This window comes from Neomonachus schauinslandi, chromosome 2, assembly GCF_002201575.2.
Source record: "Neomonachus schauinslandi chromosome 2, ASM220157v2, whole genome shotgun sequence".
Taxonomy (NCBI): Eukaryota; Metazoa; Chordata; class Mammalia; order Carnivora; family Phocidae; genus Neomonachus; species Neomonachus schauinslandi.
In genome coordinates this window covers 148,477,550-148,496,783 of record NC_058404.1, presented here as the reverse complement: position 1 = coordinate 148,496,783, position 19,234 = coordinate 148,477,550, and the positions used below count along the sequence as shown (strand labels likewise).

Genomic DNA, 19,234 nt, shown 5'->3' with positions numbered 1-19,234 from the left:
CTGAGTTTTTAATAAGTTAGTACATTATTTTAACACCTGTTAAATAAGACCTTTATTATAGCTTACTTGAATTTAAAATACAACAGTATCAGTAGCCTTGGTCTTTTGCAAATATAATTGCAAAGATGAAAGATTTTCATTAATTTCTGTCTATGATCCTTATATCATTTGTGTAGGGTGTTTGGTCCACGCTGCCTGTAAATGAGAAGAAATTAAATGCTGCATTCAGATCTGCAAGGAGTGTTATATTAATATTTTCTGTCAGAGAGAGTGGAAAATTTCAAGGTAAGAATAAAAATAATTCGGATATATAAAAACATCATTTATATTAGCATCTATATATTTTTTTTTTTTTAAGATTTTATTTATTTATTTGACAGAGAGAGACACAGCGAGAGAGGGAACACAAGCAGGGGGAGTGGGAGAGGGAGAAGCAGGCTCCCCGCAGAGCAGGGAGCCCAATGCGGGACTCAATCCCAGGACCCTGGGATCATGACCTGAGCTGAAGGCAGTCGCCTAACGAACTGAGCCACCCAGGCGCCCAGCATCTATTTTATATTGTGATTTGATTCCCTTAGGATTTGCAAGACTTTCTTCAGAATCACATCATGGAGGATCTCCTATACATTGGGTGCTGCCGGCAGGAATGAATGCTAAAATGTTGGGAGGAGTTTTTAAAATTGACTGGATTTGCAGGTAAATTATACATTAGTGGAGATAATAAAATTTGCCCTTGTTTTGAATGGGCTACCAGTTGGCAGTAATGTTAAAACTCCACAGTTTAGTTTTAACTTATTCTTTCTGATTATCATTCTTTTTTGTTTGTTTCATTCCTAGGCTGATTTGAATGCAAAAAATTTAGCAGTGTTAAAGTAAAAATATATCAGTATGTTTTGCTTGTCTTGTTCACTGTCTTCATAAATACATGATGTAAAGGGCAAAGGTTTATTTAGTCGAGAGCTTTATGTATTTCATTTGTTCTCTATATTAGTAATACAGTAGTAAGTTTGTCATGAATTAGACAATTGCTTGATATGTTACCTGGATAGATCTGTATGATTTTAGTGACTTAATTATGTCATTTAGTAACTGGAATAGGAAATTAGTAGTCACTCTTTAACTTGGCTCACGTTTTGGAGGTGACTGATTTAGTTGTGAACAACTATTATTTCTTTCTTTTTTTTTTTATTTTTTTTTACTATTTTACTTATTTATTTGACAGAGAGAGAGAGAGCAAGAGAGGAGACACAAGCAGGGGGAGTGGGAGAGGGAGAAGCAGGCCTCCCGCTGAGCAGGGAGCCTGATGCGGGGCTCGATCCCAGGACCCTGGGATCATGACCTGAGCTGAAGGCAGACACTCAACGACTGAGCCACCCAGGTGCCCCAGCAACTATTATTTCTTAAGGAAGTTAGCATATCATGTTTAGTTGGCATTATGATGTTTTGAACTGATGTGATCAAGATTTAAATTTGTTTATTAGAAAAAGACTCATTTTGAGCACCGAGTTATTACCACTATTTTTATGTTCTTACTGAACGATTGTGCAATGTTAAAAAATGATTAAAGAAGTAAATTTAGGTGATACAGACTTTAACACTTCATGAAATGGTCAGTGTCCTGTGGAGAACTGCAGAATGGGGCAGAAGGCAGAAAGCTTTTATAGGATAAAGAATAAAGAACAAGAAAGAGACAAATAGAAAATGGTTGGATAGGGCTATGTTGTCAACCTTGTTTGGGATAAAAAGCCCATACTGGGGTGGCTTGGTGTTTGGGGATTGGCTGATTGGATATACTGCATTTCTGATCGAGCCAACCACAGGGATACAAAAGTTAAATCTAAGCTTCAGTCTGTTGGCATGGCACCTTGGGCACGAGCAGTTACATCCTGGACCTAGAAAGTTATTTTAACATAAAAAGCTAATTATTTGAGTGAACTTTATAATGACATGCATACATCTATTGCCTATAAAATTAATTTCAGTAAAAAAAAAAAATTACCTGAAACAGACCATATGTATTTTTTGTAAGTTAAAGTTAGCTTAGGTGTTAGATTTTGATGGAGATGGAGAATGAAAAATATTATTCATGTTCTGGAAGACAAACTAGCAGAACAAGAGCATGGAAACACAAACCATTGGGCTGAGGAGGTGGGAGGGTGGCGGGGGGTATGTGAGTGGGATAGGGAGCCACCTTTTTTAATGAAGCAGGTGATAAAGAGAACAAAAGACAGAGATGAACAATAATATGGGCCAGCCTAAGGAGTTTAAACTTTTACTTTCGGGACAGTGAAAGACTATGAAGATACATGGGCAACTATATAGTTAAAAATAGTGCATTAGGTTGACTGTTGATACTGTTGCAAAAAGCTGTCTGCATGAAAATGTATCATTATTCCTCACACCATCATTACTTTCTATAGGGAAAAATTAGAAGCAAACTAAATTCTTCCATGTAGGAAATTGGTTAAATTATGGTTTGTCACTTAAATGCAGAATTATCCATGTAATAACATGGAAAAACATAACAAATAAAAAAATTACATAATTATAATGTGGGAATGCAGTGTTAAGACCTTAGGTGATATCCCCCTGCTCCATTGCACCCAGGGTTTTAAAATATAAATTTATGGCTGTTCAGAAATTAAGGTTGTAATTAAGTTACACTTAAATTATAATCAAATTAAAATTATAAAATTTCAAAATCTGGTGGCACTTTATAGGGAAAACAAGGTGCTTACTATTTTTTAGCAGAGGTAGACTGAGTCATTTATTTGGATGACTATAACTGTAAAGGCCCAAGAAGTTTGTTAGTCTATGGTTTTATGATTAGAAACATCATTGGTGTTACTGGAAAATAATTTGGAGATGATGTTGCCCTAGATTAGGAAGCAAATTTTATTTTGAATGTTACTTGTTCTATTAATCTTCATTTCCAAATTGTTGATAAGGAAATTTATTTCAGAAGGTGAGCTTAATTTGTTCATATATTATTGCTTTCCTATTCCTCTTCATTGACTTATTGGCTATTTCATTGTTTGAAATGCATATACCATCAGAAGAGGTACAAACCCAGAAGTTGATCCTACTAACATTTTGTACAAAATTTTGGGTAGTAAAGTTTCTTTATTGTATTTAAGTTTTAGGTTTACCTGGAAAGAATATCTTTTTTTTTTTAAAGATTTATTTGAGGGGCGCCTGGGTGGCTCAGTCGTTAAGCGTCTGCCTTCGGCTCAGGTCATGATCCCAGGGTCCTGGGATCGAGCCCCGCATTGGGCTCCCTGCTCTGTGGGAAGCCTGCTTCTCCCCCTCCCACTCTCCCTGCCTGTGTTCCCTCTCTCGCTGTGTCTCTCTCTGTCAAATAAATAAAAATCTTAAAAAAAAAAAAAAAAAAGATTTATTTGAGAGAGAGAGTGTGCACAAGTGGGAGGGGGAGGGGGGGAGAGAGACTCTCAAGTAGACTCTGCGCTGAGCATAGAGGCCGACAAGGGGCTTGATCTCACTACTCTGAGGTCATGACCTGAGCCGAAACCAAGAGTTGGGTGCTTAACTGACTGTTGTGCCACCCCGTGCTCAGAACAAATTTTTTTTTTTTTTTTAAGATTATTTATTTGAGAGAGGGAGCACACACACATAAGCAGGGGGAGGGAGGGGTAGAGGGAGAGGGAGAAGCAGGGAGCCCAGACACCAGACTTGATCCCAGGACCCTGAGCCAAAGTCAGATGCTTAACCGCCTAGGCGCCCTCTGAAAAAATATTCTTAAATAAAATTATAACTTTAATTTTTTTATATATAGCTTTAATTTTGAAAATACTCATCACTTATGTTCAAGAGTAGTTTTATAATACTTAAGAGTTCTGAGGGGCTTGTAATATTTATTACATTGGTATTTTCCTTGGGGTAAATCTCTTGTACTCTTAAATTTTCATTATAAAATGAGAATTATATTTGACTCAGAGTTAAAAGTATCAAACTTTATAAACAACTAATGCTTTAATTGCTGTAACTGCTATTAGTATTTTTCTTTTCAGATAAAGTAGTTATGATAGACTTATTTAAGCACCCTTTGGATTTAATAATAATTAGACAAAAGTATCTTTGGGTGTGGTGCCTAGATTACTTGCATCAGTAGTATCTGATTGTTAAAATGTAGAATCTTGAGACACACCCCAAACCGATGAATTTCTGATGGCTCAGGTATTTTGTTAGACACACTGAAGTTCACAACCACATGGTGCATGTTAGCAGATAGGAGAGGAGCCACAAAAAGTGACTTAAGTTGTCACTGGGAGTTAGTTCAAAATAAGACTATATTCTATGAAATGTCATTCTTCCAGAATTAAATAAACTGATGGTATTTTATGGTCACCCCTTTAATGACCATTCTAGATAACCCATTTTCTCTTTTCTTTTAGAATTTTTCCATTACTCCTTTTAACTTTTAAGAATCTAACACTATCCAGTACCTAAGAACCTTTGTACAGTTGTATGTTCTTTTGTTAAATTTGCCCCCACTTAACCAGGCTCTTTAAATCAGTGAGTTACTTCCACGTTCTCTAGAGTGCTCACAGTAAAGCTAGGGCTTCATCATTACATATGTCTGTTCAAAAGGTAATTTTTAGGATGCTTATTCTATCGTTGTGATGACCATAGTCCTGCAGTTTCTCTTAATGTATTCTGAGTCCTGTTTTGCCTAGGGCCTCAGAGTTCTTGGTTGAGCTTAATTTGTCAACACAGAAAAATACCTCTAGAGTCTGGCTAGTTAGAACCAATGCCACCAAAGAAGATTAACCCCAACTGACTCAACCAGCTCAACGTATGGTTTTATTTTGGACCTTCAGTATTCCATTGCTAATATTTAAATAACAGTGATAACTTTACAGTAATAATTTGTAATTTTCCTATATTTTGGTGGCTTGTAGGTTATTCCTTTCCTATAACTGTTTTTTAACTGGCAGTTTAGAGGGATAATCTAAGAAAGTATTAAAGTACAAAGAATTAACTAGAGATTTCCCTCTAGATACTCTAGACTTTGGTATAGGCTTGTTAGTATAGTCTTCTTTTTTTCTTTTAACTTCCGATAGCCTGAAAAGTTTAAAAAAAAAAAAAGCGTGTGTATATATTTTGTGTATGTGTATGTATACATTCTTGAACCACTCTTGATTTGTGAAGTAAGATCAATATTACACTAAGAATTCAAGCTTTTTAGTAATACCTAGTGGGCATTTCTGTTCCTCATAGGCCACTTCCCCTGTATGTTCACATCACCATCACCACAGAGCATGCCACCTGTTACTTTGACTTTAGATACACATTTCTTTTTTTCCAAGGTTTAAGGAAGTTATAAAATTTGAGCATTCTATATTCATCTTTAAGAAAATTCGTGTAAGATTAGAATAAATGGTTATGTAGCTTATCCACTGGATCAAGTTATTTGTTTGTGTTTTTTCTTCTCCATTATACCTTTGCACAAGCTCTCTCATTGCTTCAAATGTAACTCTTCCTTAACTCCTAACATTTGGCTTGTCTTGGGTCACTTTTCTTTGAGCATATGGGATATGCTATTTCCAGGAAGCATTTTTTGATTATTTTCTTTCTTTAAAATAGATACGGCCATCCATATTAAAAAACAACAAAACTTGTCTATTTGTGGTACCCATTCTTTTACCAAAATAATTGTGTGTGCTTATTTATTCTTTTTTGATAGCTGTGGAAGAAAATTTGTATGTCTTTGGGCTGAGCAGTTTCATGTATCGTAGATGACAATAAATAGTTCCTTAAAGCATTTATTTAATTTGGCATTACTCACTTTATGTACACATAGATAAAACCTTATCAAATGCTGTTAATTTGATTATTCCTTGACAATTAACATGTCATGTTTACATTCAGCATTGTGCTAGGTTGATAAAGAATATAAAAATATAGGGTATCTTTTTTATGTTGGTGAGACCAAATTGCCCTGTAGCTCAGAGTTTAGAGCCAGGGTTTGTTGAAGTTATATAGGTACTGCACTGTAATGTAAGTGAAGGGCATAATTAATGTGTGCAGATAGATGAATTTCTAGGTAAATATTCATATTGTCAAGAGCCATTCCATGGGTGGTAGGGAATATTGCCTTATTGAAAGGGGGAGAACTGGGGTGCCTGGGTGGCTCAGTCAGTTAAGCGTCTGCCTTTGGCTGAGGTCATGATCTCAGGGTCCTTTGATGGAGCCAGAGTCAGACTCCCTGCTCAGCAGGGTGTCTGCTTATCCCTCTGCTCCCCCCCCCCCCCCCCCATGCTCGAACTCTCTCTCTCTCTCTCAAAGATTTATTTAGAAAAAGGGGGCGGTGACATTTGAATCTGGGAGAGCAGCTCTGAACCAAGGATAGAGAACACTTATTTTAATTTAGTATTAACTGATTAAAGTTCAGCTCTTTTGATTAGTTAATAAAAACAATTTTTTGAGTACACAGAAGCAAGAGATAGCTAAACATTTCATATATCGTTTTGCACACTATTTAGAACAAGTATGAAGGGTAGGTAGTGATACCCTTGTTTATAAGCTGAAGAAACTCGGGCTCAGAGAGAAGTTAAGAGAGAGCTGGGATTTAAACCATGTTCTTAAGCATTATATTAATTAGCTTTTTTTGAGAACACTGGAGAATGTGGAAAGAACACATCTCTAAAGGGGCTCCTTCCCTGGGGAATAAATGCTACTAGTCTAAGTGATTCTTTAAATTTTAGTCACATTTAAATCAAGATTAATTGCTGAAGTGTAGTTTAAGGTCCCTAAAGATTTCTGCAAAAGAATATAATTGACATTACTTTGTATTTAGGCGTGAATTACCCTTCACTAAGTCAGCTCATCTCACCAATCCTTGGAATGAACATAAACCAGTAAAGATTGGACGTGATGGACAGGTTTGTTGTTTTAATTGATTATTTAAAACACACACATTTAATCCTTTTAGATAGTTTTATCGAAGGGCATTTCTAAGCCATTTTTGAAAGAATTCATGTGATAGATTAAGGGAAAATACTCTTATTTGGAATTCATGATTACTGTGATTTTGACCGTTTAGTAAAACCTCCATAAATGTTGAAAGGCATCTTTATATGGTGTTTTCATTAATATAATTAAAAGAAAACTTTTTGAGAGAAATTCTGGTCCTGATTTTAAATTGTTTTTCATTTATTATTACTGCACTTTGTATAATTTTCAGAGTGCCATTATAACATTTTCATTCAAGTTTTCTGAATAGAAGGAAGCTGTATGAAAAATATATGTACCCAGGTTTTCAAGTCTGCAAATGAAATTAAAAGTGTGGTGGTTTAAAATAAACCCAAATCTTTGACCCCCATAGTTTCTACACGTAACTTCGAACCACAACTGGTGTGCTTTGATTGCTCATAAATGAAACTGTTGGTAGTTGAAAATAAAAACTCATTTTAAAAAGTCCATACATCAGTATCTCTTTGTAGTTAATCTAATGTATTTTAGTGTATGTCGCAGTTCCTGATTATCAAAGTTGTTGGCACACACTAACTAACATGTTTTTCCTCCGCTGAGTTAAGGTAGATACCCTGTTCTGATATTTTTGTATTTTGCACAAAGAAATTTTCCTTTGTTTGTAGAGGACAATTGTCACAGTTTTAAGCAACTGCATTGGTGTATTAAACTTTGGAGATTCTACACTTTCAGTTTTTACCCTTATATAAGGATAATATCAAGGAAGTTTTTGGAATCCCATATGATCATCAACCTTGAGAAGGAAGTCTCCAAGTCAGTTTTTGTTCTTGTACTTCAGGAAAATACAACAAGTCTATTGAAAGTTTCTCCTGTTTTCATCTTGTAAATTGCTACTTTCCTATTCTAGGAAATTGAACTTGAATGTGGAACCCAGCTTTGTCTTCTATTTCCCCCCGATGAAAGTATTGACTTGTATCAGGTCATTCATAAAATGCGTCACAAGAGAAGAATGCATTCTCAGCCCCGATCAAGAGGACGTCCATCCCGTCGAGAACCAGTCCGGGATGTGGGAAGGTTAGAAACGTTCTTTGGACTGATAATAGGCACATGTATCAGAATAACATGATGGAGGAATGTGATTCGTCAAAAGTTTGTCCTGCGGTAAAGAAGAAAGAGAAAATCCTCAAATCAAGCTGCATGGACTAGTTTGTGGCTTCATTGAGGATTTCACATGGTCACCTTGGTCTCAGTCATTTTTCAAGAGGAAAATGGGGATCTTTCCTTATGCAGAAAAAAATTATTTGCTAAAGAGTGATAACCAGTTTAAATTAGATAATATTCTGATCATACAATGTATACAATTGAAATGAGGTAGGCCTTTGTTGCTAAGAACAGGCTAGAAAGGAGGAAGAGGAGGAAGTCTTTATTTGCGAAAATTGTTAATATTTTGTAAAAAGCCCTTTCTTTCAGGTGTGTCTCTGGATAAGCCTTATCAGATATGGGACTTTTATAAAGGATCACTAATGTTTTTTCAGAAGATGACGCCTCATTTAGAGGATAAAATATTTTAAGTTATTTTGATATTCAAGAGGAGCATTATTGGGACTGTTTCACATTTTACCACCGTGATGTGTTAACCCCATTGCCAAATATTCTCTAACATGTACCCAGTGAATTCACACATCTTGCTGAGCTTCTGAAAACAATAGGTTCTTTCCAAAGGGGATCAAGTGGCCCTGGGAGACCCGGCAACAAACCGAAAAGAAGGGCTGTTGCTGTGTCTATTTACAACTTTTCCAGATGCTGGCAGTACCTGTGGACTTAAAGTGTTTTTTAGAGGATCGCCATGGTTATTGATCACTACTTTATGAACTAAGCAGCATTTTCCAGGAAAAGGGGGTTTAACTTGTTACAGAATTGGAGAAGTCTTTGCAAAGGACTGATTTAAGCCCTTCTACCCAACACCTTTCCCTGTGTAGATTTGCATACAGCTAAACCTAAAATATTCTGCTAAAGACTGTTGGATGTATGGTTGATGGGATGAAACCTTTGGTTAAGTTTCCTTTTGGTGGAAACATCCTGTGGTAGGTACAGATAATCCAACAAGAGTCCCCATTTCTTTGAGCTTAAAAAGGACACTGTCAAGTAGGTAGGAGGAAACCTGGCAGAGCCCCTTATTTTTGGCCTTAAAGGACTGAACACCAAGATGTCTTTTGAAGTTTTAAGCTAAGAGGTTTCCAGTGCAATACAATATATACAAGTGAAGTTTTTACCTCAGTTTTGCAATGGACTGCAAACTATACTTATTACACCACTACACCTTCTCTCAAGCCTGCCAGGGCCTCCATATATGTATGTGGCTTACAGCTTAAAGTCAGTAGTTGGACTACTATATGAACTGTTACTATCATGTTTTATACCGGTCGTAAATGCACTCCCCAAACTACAAGAAAGCGGTATGTTTATTTTTTAAACCAGCTTTTCATTTTCTTAGTCTTATTTATTGTAGATGCAACTGTTTTTATTTTGTTGGGGGGCTTGGGGTTATTGCACTTTGCAGTTTGAGTGAACTTGTGTTGGAAAAGTTAATGAAAGCAGTTGATAAATAGCTGGAAAACTAGTGATGCCAGGTTATTACAGAATTTTTATTTGACGTAAAGGGTAAAAAGATATTTATTACCAAAAAAACTTGGAATTTTTGTTTTTATTTTGTGTAGTACTTTATCAAATGCTAAATAAAATGAAGTGTATTTATGATGTATTACATTAACCATTTGAGATTTATGGGAGACCGTAAAGAGCAGCCCTCTGTAGACAGTAAAATTTCACCTTCTAAAGAATATACTTTGAAATTGTTTTATGAACTCTGTTAAAACTGCCCCATTACGTTCCAGTTTTATTTTAAGGCATTGTCTCTAGAAAAAAATTCCCTTAACTCTAAATGTTATTAACTATAGAAATTAGTTTTTCAAAGTATCAAGAGTTTCAAAACTTTCCTGTAAAGTCACTTAGTACGTATTAAATTTTCTGTATGATCATGTGAAAAGCATAATTTTGTGCAAAGCAAAAAGAAATAAGACATTCTTAATTTTGTTTAGACTTCTAATAACTTTGAATATATAGATTTTAGAGTTAACGTGTTGTGTGTAATGATGATAGTTTTTTTAATTTCCTTTTTCACCTGAATGGAGACTTTATTTGGGAAAGTGTTTTGTTAAACCTGATATTTACATTAGTTTGAGGGCCGCTCATTTACTTTTGTTTAGAATACTAAAATTTGATTTACATATTTTGATCAGACTATTCTTTCCAAGTTTTTCATCACAGTATGAGGATTACAGAGAATATCTATTTCCAGCAATACATTCAAGGATTGATTTATAATAATTAGAGGGATTAAAATTTAGACACTTTAAGATTTGTTCACTGGAAATTAGGATGTTATTTTAAAGGAAATAATGGGCTATTCTTTGTACTTACTTCTGTCAGAAACTCTTGCATTGCTGTTTGTTCTCCCAGCAGTTTTTGGTTTAATTTCTAATGTGTCTAATTTGTGTAGGCGTCGACCAGAAGATTATGATATTCATAACAGCAGAAAGAAACCAAGGATTGACTATGCCCCTGAGTTTCACCAGAGACCAGGTTAATATTTTATAATCCTGCAGATATTTGACTTAAAATTATGAAACAACAACAACACAAAAACATTATTATAATCCTATAGTTCTAAAAGTGAGAAAACTTTAGGATGTGACTCCTTAAACCATAGGAAATTATCAATAGTTGTCACTTAAATTCTTCTACTTTGTGAAGGCTATCTATTTTAGTGTGACTAATTATAATCTGTTAATTACCTGATGTTGCTAATTTATAATTATTTCACAATGGAAACTGCACATATGTTTTAAGATTAAAAAGTGGTTAGGGAAAGTAGTGATCTTACACTTTATTATGCTTTTTATTTCCTATTATATTTAATATCTTATGTGGTATATAACTTTAATTAGACACTAAAGTTACACTATATTTTCTAAATAAAAATCTTTAACATCATGTTTTTAGAGAGGAATGAGAAATACTTGGTTTTAATCTACACAGCAGCTTTTCAGCTAGTCTTTCCCTTACCAATTAAAAAAGGCAAACTGTATTTAAGAGAAGATACTTATTTAAAACAGTAATACACTTATAAAAATTAGGCAATTTGAAAATTGGTGTTAGTGAGCATTACAGCATTTTTACATAACAAGTGGCTTGATAAACCTTATTCTTTTCCAAAATGGGATAGTCCAGAGAGTGAAATTAGTTTTTCCTCAGTAACATGGCCACGCAAATGTTTTTACATTTTAATTTGCTAAGTCCTTACTAAAGAAGGGGAGAGAGAATATTTCTTTTTTCACCATGGTTCTTTCACCTAAAATGTATAATCTTCATTTTTGTGACTTTTGCAGTTTTGTTTTTCTCCCTCTTAAGTTTGCATTTTTTAAAACTATCTGGTTGACTTAGCAAAGCTTGTGTATACCTAAGATGGAAGGTAAACATTTGTTTTAAGGAAGTCCTGTTACCATTGTCCTCAAGATAATTCCTCTCCCCTTTCCTTATGGTGCAGCATGAAGAAATTTTCTATCTAGCGAGAATTGGGGTGTGGATTTTAGAAGATTCATATGAAAACCTCTCTAGCAGTTTATAATTCTGTGATATCAGTAAGTTATTTAGTTACTTCCTAGATTATCATGTAATCTGAGAAGAAAATCTGAAAATGGAATAATACAATAATAGCATCACTTAATAGCATCACTATTATTTCATGGGAAGAATTGAAATGAGTGGTAAGGAAGGTTTAATTATAATGCCATAATAAAAAATATAAATTTGATTTACTAAAATGCTTGATGTTTGAACAGGGTATTTAAAGGATCCACGATACCAGGAAGTAGACAGGTAAGTTGGGTTCACTCTTGCTTAGCTTTAAATTACATTCTTGGAACTAGTTTATGAATTACCTGAATTTAGTTTCACAAATCTTATTCCCAACAGACGATTTTCAGGAGTTCGCCGAGATGTGTTTTTAAATGGGGTAAGTATTTTATATATTTAATGTTCATAAAACCAGGATCTGATTTACTTTATAGTTCAGGTTTGATTTTTATTATTGACATTAATATTTTTCATTTTAGTCCTACAATGATTATGTGAGGGAATTTCATAACATGGGACCACCACCACCTTGGCAAGGAATGGTTTGTATTCTTTTCTTGCAAATTATTTAATTTCATTCGCAGTTCCATATATTTTGAATGCTTATTTGGAATGTGATTGTTACAGTTACCCATTAAGAGACTTAAAACATAAATCTAAATAGTTGGAGGGCTATTTTTAAAACTAAAGACTAATGAATAATTTGATTTGTGTTAATGCAAGTTTTAAGTGTTACGGTTTACTACTGTAGTGGCTAGTATTGTAAACTGCCTGGGTTCAAATGCCTTCCCTTTTCAACTCTGTGACCTTGGACAAGTTTCTTCTTAGTTTTCCTTATCTGTAAAACTCAGTGGGCATTTGTTCATTCTTTGGCTCATCAAATTAATATGTAGTACCCATTCTGTGCAGGGCACTCCGCTTTACGCTGGGTTGGTGAATGAAATGGACATTGTGTCTGTCTTTGTATGGTTTGAAATTTAATGAATATCAGTGTTGACCTCATGGGAGTGTGGGGAAGATAATTTACAAAATATATGTAAAGTTTAGCATAGTGCTTGATCCCAATACTCAGTAAATTCTTTCTACAATAAGGTTAGGGGCCCCTGGGTGGTGCAGTTGGTTAGGCATCTGATTCTTTGTTTCTGCTCAGGTCATGAGATCGAGCCCCACATCAGGCTCCATGCTCAGCGTGGAGTCTGCTTGAGAGTCTCTCTCCTCCCCCTCCTGCTTGTGCTCTCTATCTCTAAAATAAATAAAATCTTTTAAAAAATTAAGGTAATTAAATCCTGTGCATAATTTTTTTTCTTGTGCATGATTTTTAGTTTTTTTCCTTTTTGTAAGAAAACTGAATATTCTTAGAGTATCTTTTAAGGTATTGAGGATAGCCAAAGCATTAGTTCCTGAGAAATAAAAAACTTGGAAGTTTAAGTAGTTCTTATTATCTTTCTTTCTTTTTTTTTTTTTTTAAATGCTGCCTGTAATGTGGCCTCTTCATCTGACTTATTTCACTTAAGGTACTGTATACAGATAGATGAATTATAGGATGGCTTTCCTTTAGATTCTGTGAAATTTTTAAAAAGTCAGAATATTATCTTGGCGCTAACTAGGAAAGTAATCTTTGATTTGCCCTTAACTCATTTTATAATGGCATTTAAAAATTCAGTATGTCCTGGAGGTCTTTTTATTTTTTAAAGGTAGATGTTTGCATAGTGGTTAATGATTGATCTTAGAGCCAGGATGCCTGATGCTATGTCCCAGATCCACCTTTTTACTAGTAGTGATTTTAAGCAAGTTACTTAACCAGTTGGTGGCTCAGTTTCCTCTTTTGTATACTAGGAATACCAGTACCTATTTCATTGGGTTGCTGTGAGAAATAAGATGTGTAAAGTGCTTAGGACAGTGCCTCGTTCATTGTAAGCACTGTGTAATGGTTTGTTGTGTTCTATTAGTATTTAAAATCTTAAAGGATGTATAACTAGTTCATTATGCATGTATTTTCAACAAGCACATAAAGAGGGTATTTTGAAGAACCTTAATGTCAGAGTAAGTGGATCGTACAGATTATTAAATTAATTGTTTGGGATAGGTGGTTTGTATAGGGAAATTCTAAGAATGGTTTATTTGGTAGATGTTTATGGAAGTGGTTTTCTTTTTTTAGGCTCCTTATCCTGGAATGGAACAACCTCCACACCATCCTTACTATCAACACCATGCTCCACCTCCTCAAGCTCATCCCCCTTACTCAGGACATCACCCAGTACCACATGAAGCAAGATACAGAGATAAGCGAGTAGTAAGTGCACGAGAAGGCTCAAGTGTGAGGGAACTACTTTGAATTCTGTTGATAATTTAAATGTGGGGATACTAGATTATGTTGAGTGGTGGACTGTTTCATATTCTTACTGAATGCTGTTTTGAAGTAATTCACAACTTGTTTTAATTAAAAATGGCTAATCCCTTTGGATTATTTAAATAGACTGTATTTATTTTCACTGATCAAGCAGACTGCGCAAGTTGAGGCAAGTTCTACTTGTAACTCTTAGCTAATGTCATAGGGATATCATAACTAGGATATTTTCTTTCGGTACAGGGGTCTTCAGTTATAACTAATTATTATTGCAGATAGGTGTTTCCAAGCTTTCTGTATATTCGGACTTAGTTTTCACAGGATAGATGGTGTGTATTAAGTTACTTAACAGGTCATCTCTAGTCTCATTTAGTTATTTGTTTCTCTGCCAGATTTTACCAATTCACCTCCTCTATCTGATTCTTAAGATGATGCTAACAAATGACAAACAGATGTTAAGAAAGGCAGACGAGTAATTGTCCTTTAGTAATTACTGGTTCTAATAATTTGATATGGTTGATATGGAAAGCTTTTTTTGATAACTTCAAAACAGAATGAATGAAAGGCAATCTCTAGTTGGAGATTTCTTGGGTTTTCATTATACTAGTTAGAGGTAGTTTATTAAATGGTTGATATTCTTTTTTTCCCTCTAATAGTACTTTTATTTTTTTAAACTGAAATTGTCTCCTTGTACTTGTTATAATTCCTTTGTGTGTAAATTTGATAGTTTTAGAAAGGTAGTTTGGTTGTTAAAGTAGGATGTACAGTTTGGACATCCCCGACCTCCTTCCCGCCGCTGTACTTGACATGAGTTTTTTGGCTGGGCCAAATAAACATTCTTTATCTTCCTGCTTAGTTGAAGAGCATGCATATTTGAGAGGGCCAGTCAAGAGTAGCCCAACCTATCTTTGAGATACTTTTATGTTAATTATTTTCTTATTCTTGTAAAGATACTAATTCTTCAAAATCAGATCATTTTAGGATCTTTAATATTCCGTGAGACAATTTGAGAATCCTAATTGACTAATAGACTTTTTTTTTTTTCAGTCACACAGGAAGAAATACACAGCCTATGTATGATGAAATCTTAGTTGGCTAAGATGAGTTGTGGTGTTTTTTTGTTTTGTTTTGTTTTTGTTTTTTTAAAGATTTATTTCTCAGAGAGAGACAGAATGAGTACAAAAGCAGGGGGAGAGGCAGGCTCCCTGCTGAGCAAGGAGCCTGTTGTGGGACTTGATCCCAGGACCCTGGGATCATGACCTGCGCTGAAGGCAGATGCTTAACCAACTGAGCCACCCAGGCATCCCAAGTTGTGGTGGTATAAATGATTACATAATTTTCAAAACAGGAATTCTAAGATTCTTTTACTAAAGGGTACTTGTCCTTTTTATGTAATTTTTTGGTTAGTGTATATATTTTATGCTAATATATTCATGTATTCATTGTATGTGAGAGGTAGAGTGGAACCGTGGTTTTGAACCTTACATTCTGAATATTTGAGCTGACTTTTGAAGAAAGACCAAGTTCAGTTAAGTAAAGGTGAGTTGAGAACCAAGAGTGGAAAGCTAGAGCAGGGAACAAGATTATAAGTAGCCACAGTGACAACTTGGACAGTTGCTCATCTTACCCTCTCTCATCCTCCTCAGCCTTTTATGTATTATTAGATCTGTGTGGAGTAGACTTAACAATCTTACTAAAAGTATTTTCTTAAAATCATGTCCTATTTCATAAGTTGTCATTAATTGGTTTAGTTTGAAAGAAAATTTGGAATGTAAGAATTCCTCATTTTACCATAAGAGGGCAGACTTAGGTCAGGTTAGTTTGTAGAATCAAAGAAGGAAAAAAAATAGGGTTCACCTATTGCAGAAAAACATTGATGAAACTTAGCATAGTTGGCATCAGCCTTGTATCTGTGATCGTTGTTACTTTGGCCTGAATCTTATTTAAAAAATTAGATGGAAAAGTCATTGAAGTTGTATAGCAAACTGCACGAAGTGAGTTTCAACAGGATTTGAATAATATCTGTTGTTGGTGTCTAGTAAGACATCAAAATCCTTTTTCTAAGCAGTATCAAAATTGCATTTTGTGAATTAATCCATTAGTGCATTTCTCTAGATTTTTTTCTCTACTGTACAGTAATTACAATATAGGGACCATAAGTTCCTTTTTTTTTTTTTGACATACCTAACCCATTTCTTACCTTTTCTAGCATGATTATGACATGCGGGTGGATGATTTCCTTCGTCGCACACAAGCTGTTGTCAGTGGTCGGAGAAGTAGACCCCGTGAAAGAGATCGGGAGCGAGAGCGAGACCGCCCTAGAGATAACAGAAGAGACAGAGAACGAGATAGAGGGCGTGATAGAGAAAGAGAAAGAGAGCGATTATGTGACCGGGACAGAGACCGAGGGGAGAGAGGTCGATATAGAAGATAATGCGCTTTTGGAAGCACTGATTGTTCAAAGATAAAAAAATCTTGTATTTTTTTTGTGTGTGTGTGTGTGTTTACAAGTAGTAAATTTATTTTCAGCGGTCTACTTAAAGTTCATTGTGTAGAAGGGTTAATTAAATCCCTCTTTGTTCCAAGCATGCGGTATAATAAGAACTGGAAAAACTCAAATCCTCCAAAAATGCACAGTTGACAGTTTGAGTTGACACTTTTATTGGAGCAGAATGGAACAGTCCAAGAATGTAGATATTGATTCATTCTCCATAAATGTTCATCTACTTAATAGTGTGTTCATCCTCGAGTTATTTTTTGTTTTCTTTTTTTTTTTGGATCTTGATTGATGACTGCCATGATATTTTGCTTTGATGTGTTTCTAAACGTAGTTGCACACGGTTCAGTAAAAATAATGCTGCTATCAAGTATGCAAATATTGAAGTATGATGGTTTGACAGTATGGCAGTGTTGTAGCAGCCTCTTTGTTTCTCCCTTTCCCTCTTTTTTTAATCTTAAAAAGTCACTTTTTATTTTTCTTCAGTCTTCAATGATGAGAGCAATATTAAGAAGACATTGCTATCTAATTTTTAATCTTTTTAAATAAAAAATTCCTATGTTCAGTAGCATGGTTGATGCTGTCATTTAGCCTTCCCCTCCAAACTGTATACATTGGCTTGGAATGTTCACAACTTGCGTGTGTGGCAGCGGAAGATAATTCCCATATTCTACATTGCTACTGTTTTGTATAAAATAAATTGGTAAAGATTGACACTTAACCTGTTGTACTTCTTTCTTGTCTGGATGCAAGTTTGTTTTCTTAGGCATTAGTGGACATAACATAATGCTTTGTGTTTAGGAAGTGTAGGAACCCTGGTTCCCCCCCCCCCCTTTTTTGCATATTTTGGCAGAAATGATTGCCCTAGGCCAATTATGTTAAAAGCGTAGTTCTATTTCTAATATAAGAACTAATGGTACTTGATGGAATTATGTTGATATTTGGTTAAGTATTTACTCTTTTGATAACATTTTTGGATCTACTCTGGTCACAGGATTGTTTTCTTATTTCGGGTTTTCTGTTGTTTTCATCTTCAATAAGTGGACTATTTTAAAGATGTTTTTCTATTTTACTTTTAAAATATACTTTTAAATTACCTCTTACAGGTACATAATTTAAGTTATCCATCAATCCTTCCCAGTAGTAACAAGCTATATAAAATAAAGGGCCACACAAGAATATAGTTTATGAAAGATTTTTTTGCATTTCAGTTTCTTGAGTTATACCTGAAATTTTGGCTTTTATTAAGTTGAATATTTAAAACATTTGGGGTATTTAAGTATATGACCACTTTTTTCATGGTGTCCTATTTACCTTGCAGTCTGTACCAAATCATGATCACAATTTTATATTTAATCTGTATTGGTCTGAAAAGGGGAATGCAGAAACTTCACTCTTGAAAGATACTTAAAACTATCAGTTTACTTCTTTTATATTCTCCCTGGCATTTAGAATATTTTTTCCATGCACTCATAATCAGTAGTTTTATTTACCTGTTTCAAAAATAAAGCCTAAGGATTTATTTTAAATATGTGCAGTGTGGTAGAGAAGAAGGAACATTTCTCTAGGTGATAGGGAACCTGGGTTCTAGTTGCCTTGCCTTCAATTAGACTGAAAATGGTGATATTGGTGAAGTCACTTCACTGATGTTTGTATTCATCAGAAACTTAATAGAAGTTAATAGCTAAGGGTTTTTTTTTTCCTCCATGCCTTTTAAACTGAAAACTTCTAAGATGTAGTGGAATCACCAAAAATTTTTTCTTTTTTTTAAGATTTTATTTATTTATTTGACAGAGACACAGCGAGAGCAGGAACACAAGCGGGTAGTGGGAGAGGGAGAAGCAGGCCTCCCGCTGAGCAGGGAGCCCGATGTGGGACTCGATCCCAGGACCCTGGGATCATGACCTGAGCCGAAGGCAGACGCTTAACGACTGAGCCACCCAGGTGCCCCCAAAAATGTTTTCTTAAGAAATAAGTCATTTTCCTGAAATAATAGTAATACTAATAAGAAATTGTAAATCATATTGAACAGTTAGTTAAAGGTACTTTGTGCTTCCATTACTAATTTCATCCTCCTGTAACATCCCACTTCCTATTTTTATAGATGAGGAGATAGGCCCAGAGAGATTAAACTTGCCCAAGAGGACAAAAGTAGCAATTGATGGAGCAAGTTTCCATATTTTTATCTAATTTGGTGTTTCCAAGGAAGCCACTTGATCTGTTTTGGAAAGAAATAGAACATAATATATGTTTAAAACAATGGTGCTAGGTTCTTCTAAGGATATTAAACATATTTTCTTCTAGCTTTTCTTATTAAGGAGAGGGTTTTCCTGAAGTGTCCAGTCACTTAGAAGTTAACCTATGCTTTGTATTTTGGGTGTTAAACTTATTAACTATCCACTTAATTTATTCTAAAAAGCTAACATGTATTGAGTTCTTACTAATAGGCATTATTCTGTATACTTATGTTAGCTCATTTAATCCTCACAGTAACTTTTCTCCTGATTTTTTTTTTTTTTTGATGAGAAAACTGACAGGAACATGGTATAAAAGATTGCTTTATAATTTTTTTCCCCTATGCAGAGGAGTCAAAATAATAGACCTGTAAAATTGAAATGTTTGATTAGCTAATTGAAGACATGATAATTTTTCTTACTGTGAGAGGCGTGGTTTCTTCCATGGACTCTGTGATGTTAATTCTAAAAATCTCTACATTGGTAACATACAGTCCCATATGTTCAAGT

The 19,234-nt window shown here is 34.7% G+C and overlaps 1 protein-coding gene across 4 annotated transcripts in view; it reads left to right on the top strand.

The window, feature by feature from the left end:
* Positions 1-17,205, top strand: part of YTHDC1 (YTH domain containing 1) — a 35,322-nt gene extending 18,117 nt beyond the window's left edge. For 2 of the 4 annotated variants that reach the window (XM_021702242.1, XM_021702240.1), the window contains 10 exons: positions 177-285; positions 579-696; positions 6,818-6,902; positions 7,859-8,025; positions 10,511-10,593; positions 11,853-11,889; positions 11,986-12,025; positions 12,126-12,188; positions 13,805-13,939; positions 16,203-17,205. In XM_021702242.1, coding sequence (XP_021557917.1) covers positions 177-285; positions 579-696; positions 6,818-6,902; positions 7,859-8,025; positions 10,511-10,593; positions 11,853-11,889; positions 11,986-12,025; positions 12,126-12,188; positions 13,805-13,939; positions 16,203-16,427 — 1,062 coding nt within the window. In that variant the 3' untranslated portion in view covers positions 16,428-17,205. Of the gene's footprint in view, positions 1-176; positions 286-578; positions 697-6,817; positions 6,903-7,858; positions 8,026-10,510; positions 10,594-11,852; positions 11,890-11,961; positions 12,026-12,125; positions 12,189-13,804; positions 13,940-16,202 lie in introns of all 4 variants that reach the window. The other 2 variants (XM_021702241.1, XM_021702239.1) reach the window with 1 other exon arrangement.
* Positions 17,206-19,234: the final 2,029 nt, after the last annotated feature.